The sequence below is a fragment of the Castor canadensis genome, chromosome 7, assembly GCF_047511655.1.
Source record: "Castor canadensis chromosome 7, mCasCan1.hap1v2, whole genome shotgun sequence".
NCBI classification, from domain to species: domain Eukaryota; kingdom Metazoa; phylum Chordata; class Mammalia; order Rodentia; family Castoridae; genus Castor; species Castor canadensis.
In genome coordinates this window covers 149,203,686-149,210,302 of record NC_133392.1, presented here as the reverse complement: position 1 = coordinate 149,210,302, position 6,617 = coordinate 149,203,686, and the positions used below count along the sequence as shown (strand labels likewise).

At 51.1% G+C, this 6,617-nt stretch overlaps 1 protein-coding gene across 1 annotated transcript; it reads left to right on the top strand.

The window, feature by feature from the left end:
* The first annotated feature begins 159 nt into the window (after positions 1 to 159).
* On the top strand, positions 160 to 6,475 carry Mrto4 (MRT4 homolog, ribosome maturation factor). The gene is made up of 8 exons (XM_074081181.1): positions 160 to 299; positions 2,308 to 2,366; positions 3,191 to 3,294; positions 3,940 to 4,021; positions 4,301 to 4,368; positions 4,669 to 4,820; positions 5,099 to 5,175; positions 5,299 to 6,475. Exons 1-8 carry the CDS (start codon positions 272 to 274, stop codon positions 5,455 to 5,457), a joined length of 729 nt encoding a protein of 242 aa, XP_073937282.1. The 5' UTR covers positions 160 to 271; the 3' UTR covers positions 5,458 to 6,475.
* The last annotated feature ends 142 nt before the right edge of the window (positions 6,476 to 6,617 follow it).

The window sequence follows — 6,617 nt, the reverse complement described above, 5'->3', positions numbered from 1 at the left end:
GCAGGCTCCGCCTCCCCGGAACCATAGAGTTCTGGCCGCGTGCGCGGGGCCGTCAGTGTGACATTCGGGACTCGGAGGACGTAGGACTTCCAGGAAGTCGCCCCGCAGGCGCGGGAGAAAACTCAGGCGGTGGCCCTGCAGACCGACGCGGCTCACAGTGCAGATTGGGTCAGGCACAAGCGAGGGCAGACCCGAGGAACTCCCAGAAGCCCCCGCGCCGTCGGGGTCCTGACGGGCCACACCGCCTTTCGCCGCACGTGGTTTCGGCGCGATGCCTAAATCCAAACGAGACAAGAAAGGTGGGCTCAGGGGGCGTCGGAATCCGGTGTGAAGCTCCGCAGGCGGGCTACCGTGCCTTCATTGAGGGCGGCGGGGACGCGGAGTGGAACGCCAGGCCCTCCTTGTGCAACTGCGTGGCCTCGCTTGTGAGCCGGAGTTGGGATCCGGAGCGACAGTCACGGGAGGGAACTGGAAGCCTGGTCGGGTATAGGGAACGGAGACTTTGGCCCTGTTCGAGTGCTCTTGCAAGCCCTACTGGGCCGAGGACAACTGCCTGCTGTGCCCCATGTCGCCTTAGCCCACATTTCCCACTCAGCGCTCCCCGGTCCCCCGCCACCCGGCCTCCTTTCTCTACAGCACAAGCAGATCCCCGCGTGTGGCGCTTGCCATCTGCAGTTCTTCTGCATGGCATGTTTGTGCTCAGATTTTCTGACTTGTCAGTTTACAGGGCACTTCTTGGGATACCGTTCCTGACCACCCGTACCATGGTGCCATGTCTCACCCCGCATGTCTAGCACATCGCAGATATTTGGGGGCCTGGCGCTTTCTTGGGGTTGGAAGATTCGCCAGTTTACAAGAAGGGCTTGGCTTAACGTTTTAGTCAGGAAATATGTCTGCCAAATTGAGTAAATGTAGCTTCCTTGGAGCAAAAGTGGGTTAAAGAGAAGATGGAGTTGGTATCACTTAATGTCAGGAAAGGTGTCACTGCTAAGGTGACAAGTGAGCAAAAACTTGAAGAAAGGAAGTGAGCAACCTGTGGAGTTAATCTGGAAGGCCGTTTGAAACGTAAGGAGCACACAGTACACAGGGACTGAAGTAGGACCAAAGCTGACATACTCTGGGACAAGGACAGTGTGACTGAAGCTGCATGGGCAAAATAAAACTGGGGGAGAGGGATCAAGCCTAGAGGGTTTCAAGAGCCATTGTAAGGAATTGGCTCCCCCACCCTGGTAAAATGAGTAGGCAACCTAGAGTGAGGGAGGAATGATGGGTTTAACTTTACTTCTGAAAGATCGCTCTAGGTTCCTTGTTGAGAGTAGCCTGGGGAAGGTGAGGGCAAGGATGGAGGCAGCAAGGCTAGCAGTAACCCAGGGGATGACGCTGGCATGGACCAAAGTCATGACAGTGCAGAGGATAGAAAGTGTTTGCCTTCCTGTGCTGCACTTGCCACTGACTGGTTTGGTTGCCTTTGACTGTGTCAGCCTTGTAAAGAAGGACTATAAGTGCCAGGCAGGATGAAAAAGATGGGGCCAGGACACTAGGGTCACCCAGGATTTTGTAGTGGTACTCTGGTAAGTGTTTGTAACGTAATGTGGTTCTGTGGAGTGAGTTGTCAGATCTGGCAAATGCCAACTTGTGGCATGAGGTGTATTGGCCCCAGTTATTTTTACAATAGAGGTGCTTGTTATTTCCCCCAAGGGGGCATCCACAGATCCTAATTCTAAAATTGAAGCTGGGTGTAGTGGCCCACACCTGTGATTTCAGTACTTAAGAGGCTGAGGCAGGATTTCAAGTTCAAGGCCAATCTGAGCTACACCATGAAATTCTGTCTCAAAAGAAAACAGGAAATCTCAAGTGGTAGAGTGCCTGCCTTGCAAGCGTGAAGCCCTAAGTTCAAATCCCCCAAAAAGAGAGAGATACAGTCACCAGGCTCATCGTTTCCATAGCATAAACCAGCTGTTGATGGCCTCTGCAGAAAAGGGTCCACCTCCGCCAGAGATGGGCTGCCACCGAGAGCACTCCATCAGCAGGAACAGGCCCCACCCCCACTCTGCAGTTGATGGCCCATAGCATAAGAACCTAGGAGAACTTAATTTGTGGGGCAGGAGGTGTCTCCAGGCCCAGGACACTAAAGAGGCGACTTCACACACACTGGGAAAGGCCTCTCTTGCCAGGAGTAATGGCAGCCAAGGCCTTGCTGCCTCCCTCACACTGTCTTGGTCCAGCTGAGCCTCAAGGGGGAAGAAAAGAAGTCTCCAGGATACCCACACTCAATTCTCACTGTCTTTTTTTGCTTCTTTGTATCAGTTTCCTTAACCAAAACTGCCAAGAAAGGCTTGGAACTGAAACAGAACCTGATAGAAGAGGTAAGAGCTTGTTCCTTTATTGTCTAGAGCCTGTGCTGCTTTGGTTTATAGAAGTAGGTATAGGACTGTTTACTAGGGGAGTATTGTGTTTAAAAAAACCAAGGTACTGACCCAGCCCTTCTCCAGCAGCAGGAAGACCCCCACCAGTAAAACCTCCATCCTGAGGATTTCCAGCTGTGTTGATCTTACCATGTGCCCTGCCTTGCCTTAAGCGTTTCATTTTTTTTTTTTAACCACCCCCTAGCATCCTTGTGACATAGATACTAGGTGGTGTTATTGCTGTTTGCAGCTAGGGCAACTGAAGCTTAGCCAGGTTTATCCTACCTAATGTCAAAAAGCTGGGGAGTCACCAGGAGTGGTGACTGCAGCCACCCGTCTGCACTGTCTCTGACCTGTTGGTCTTGCTAGGCAAGAGCAGAGTCTCCTGCACAAAGACTCCAGTGTCACTTTGTGATAGCTTTAGCCAGTAACACCACAGAACACTGTAGGTGACCTCCTTCCCTTTTCAGTAAATAATGAGGCTCCCTGGGTTTCCATTTAGCTGGAGCCTTCATAGTGTACACAGATGTTTCTAGGTTAGCAATAAGTGGACAAAGAAAACCAAGGAGATTGACTCCATTCTTGGTCACCAATAGGCTAGACACCTAGGAAAGACCCCTAGTCTAGGCCTGTGGCTCAGCTCCCTCTGTAGCCAGTGGCCCTGCTATCAGAAATGGTGATGAGGAAATAACCAGATTAAAGGCCTTGTGCACACTCACCAATGAGTCCAGAGTTGCTTACCATGCTGCCCCTTGAACTTCTATACCTGATGAATTGTCCCGCAGCTTCGGAAATGTGTGGACACGTACAAGCACCTCTTCATTTTCTCTGTGGCCAACATGAGGAACAGCAAGCTGAAGGACATCCGGAATGCCTGGAAACACAGCCGGTGAGCAGACAGGGAACGGCCCTTCTGAGTGGGGATGGCCAGGCCACTCTCAATGAAATTTCTGGCTCTGGGTTCCTGAGTCACACAAGTGGCACCTTAAAAATAACATAGTACCACTGACGAGTACTTTTTAACTGTTAAAACCAGCCTTGCACTGAGCTCCTCAGGAATAGGACTCAGTAGCTGCTCAGGAAATAGTAGAGAATTGATCCCTTCGGGGGTGGCCCCTCAGCCCTGGAGTCTGGCGTTATGCTGCATTTAGAATGTTGGTATGTGCACCCACCACAGACAGTGACCCAGGAGCAGGCTGCGGGGGCCGTGTGGTGAGTTGTGGTACTTTAATGAGTGACTCCCAGGTTCTTCTGCTATACCTGCTCTGGTGCAGACTGTTAAATGTACCTCTGTCCCCATCCAGACGGAGAAATTTATCACATGCTCCTAGTAAAGAGGTAACAAACTGTTGCCAGTGTTGTGCTCTGTGGGTGGGAAAATAAGGACAGGGATCCCAAACTGGGGATGGAATGGCTAGGTAGATGTTTCTACACCTTCTGCATGTCTGGGTTGTTGGGGACTGGAGCTCCTTAATTTTAACCGAGGACAGGGAGGAGCAGGACACTTCCTTCACAGCCCCATTTTACTCGGTAGGATGTTCTTTGGCAAAAACAAGGTGATGATGGTGGCCTTGGGACGAAGCCCGTCCGATGAGTATAAAGACAACCTGCACCAGGTAAATGACTGGTCCTTGCTGGGAGGGGCCAAGGTTAAGCTGCCTGCTCTCCAGTTCCCATGTGCCACCCCAGCCCCACTTATGGCCAGAATGGAGGTTAAGAAAAGCCCGTCCTGACTTAAAGCTCTGAGGTATCCCTTACTCTCCAGGCCTAGGGAGGTGGACCCTATGTCTCCCCTATTTGCTTCCTGCTCTAACAACCAAAAAGGACTTTAGACATTACCAGTTGTCTGAGTGTGCAAAAGTGCCCCCAGTGGAGAACAAGTGCTCACTTTGCAGGTCAGCAAGAAATTGAGGGGTGAAGTTGGTCTCCTTTTCACCAACCGCACAAAGGAAGAAGTGAATGAGTAAGTATCTGTGAGGAGTGCAGGGAGGGAAGGTCCAGGGACAGTGGGAGCAATTAAGGGACTGTCTGGGTGGCAGCATCAAGTTGGAGCTGACTTTTGGAAGCCTCTTACTGAACTGATATAATACGACCAGAGGTGGCTCTGCCTTATCCAGCACAGTACTACAACATGCAGCCACAGTGGCTGGGGAGTAGAGACCCAGGCTAGAGGGCACTTGCTGGGTACCTGACTTCAGCAGTCCTGAACCTACCCTCCCCACAGCACACACCCCCAAAAAAAAAAAAAAACTTTTTCCATAAGGTGGTTCACCAAATACACAGAGATGGATTTCGCCCGAGCTGGGAACAAAGCAACTTTCACTGTCAGCCTGGATCCAGGGCCCCTGGAGCAGTTCCCCCACTCCATGGAGCCACAGCTGAGACAACTGGGCCTGCCTACTGCCCTCAAAAGAGGTATGGACTGTCCCTGGAGCTGAAAGTCACAGCTGGAAGTACCAGCTTCTGAAGGCTTTCGTTTTCTCTTGTAAAAATGGGTGACTGCTCACTTCATAGTTGGGATGAAAGTGGACAGTGGGTTCCACCCAGAGGAGAGTACTTAAGGGACATTGAGGAGGCAGCAGCTACCCTGCTGTGTACTGAGCTGTAGGGAGGACAAGCAGCTTCCCAATTTCAGACAGTGGCAGCAAATGTGTGGGCCTCTGTGCCAGGAGTAACAGGCTACTCTCCCACAGGTGTGGTGACCCTGTTGTCGGACTATGAGGTGTGCAAGGAGGGCGATGTGCTGACTCCAGAGCAGGCCCGGGTTCTGGTGAGTGGTCTGCCAGGGTTCTGGCAGGAGGCACTGCTGCCTTTCTCTCACCTACTAGAATGTTCCCCTGTGCTTCTAATCACACTCGCTGTTCCTTACCCTTTCTCCCTGTGTTGCTTGTAGAAGCTTTTTGGATATGAAATGGCAGAATTCAAGGTGACCATCAAATACATGTGGGATGCACAGTCAGGACGGTTCCAGCAGATGGGAGATGTGGAAGATGACCTGCCTGAGAGCGCACCTGAGTCTGCTGAAGAGTCAGAGGATGACAAAGACGACTGACTTGGGGAGACTGAGGCCTCCACAAGACCATGCAGGACTGCTTTCCCCCTTGTGGGAGAGCCTATTTATTTTGCTGTGGATGAAGACAAGGGAGGGTGATACAGGTTGACTGTGTTTCCATAAAGAAAAAAGTCGTGTCCACACAGTGCCGTGTAGACAGCAAGAAAATTATTTAGAAAGGCCTCTGGGTTTGTCCTTCTGTTGGATCTCTTTTCACCAGGACAGCCCTGGCTCCTGTGGGGCCACCTTAACTGTGACTGCAGCTCGAGGGACAGCCCAGAGTATCCCTGCAAGTTGGGCTTTCTCCTCCTCTGGATTGCTGAGGGAAGTTAGGTGCCCTGAAGACCCTTCCTACCCTGTGCATGGTTTCTTATACCAGGACTGAGACTGATGGAGGCCAAGAAGATGGGGCGTTTACTCAACACAAGTAGAGCTGCTGCTTAAGTTCAGGCAGGTTTTTAAGTTGTTTTTCAAAAGACTCAGTGGCAGGTCAGAAAACCCTCTCCATGATCCCTGTCCTATATCCTGGAGGAAGGAAAGCTGCACACAAGGCCAAGAAGAATCTGAAGATACAGGTCTTACTGGCCCCCTACACCCCAGGCTATTAGTGGTGCCTGTGTACTAAGCTGCCATACAAATCCAAGCTTATCTGGCCACTCCTGGAAACCTGGAGTCAAAAATACTTGCAAGTCTGATGCAAGAGCATACAAAGGTTGAGGCCAGCCTGTGCTGTATAGGGAGACTTTGTCACAAAAAAACAACTGGACATGGTTCTAACAACTTCCAGGATATGTGCTAGTTCCTTGAAGGTGGTGCACCCAGAGACTGCCATGGCCTCCCCCATATCTCACCCTGTGCATCTCTACATCTGTTTTCTTTCTGATATCTTTTTTTAGCGGGGGGTGGGGGGTACTGGGGTTTAAACTCCGGACCTTACATTTGCTACACAGGCACTCTACCATTTGAGCCACTCTGCCAGCCCTTTAATATCTTTATAATAAAACAAGTATTTCCCTGAGTGTTATGTGTTGCTTATGAATTGGGAGGGCTTGATGGAGCCCTGATTTGTAGCCAGTGGGTCAGAAGCACAGGGAAAACAACATGGAGCTTGCATTTGGCATCTAAGGTACATAGGCAGTTTTTGGAACTGAGCCCTCAGC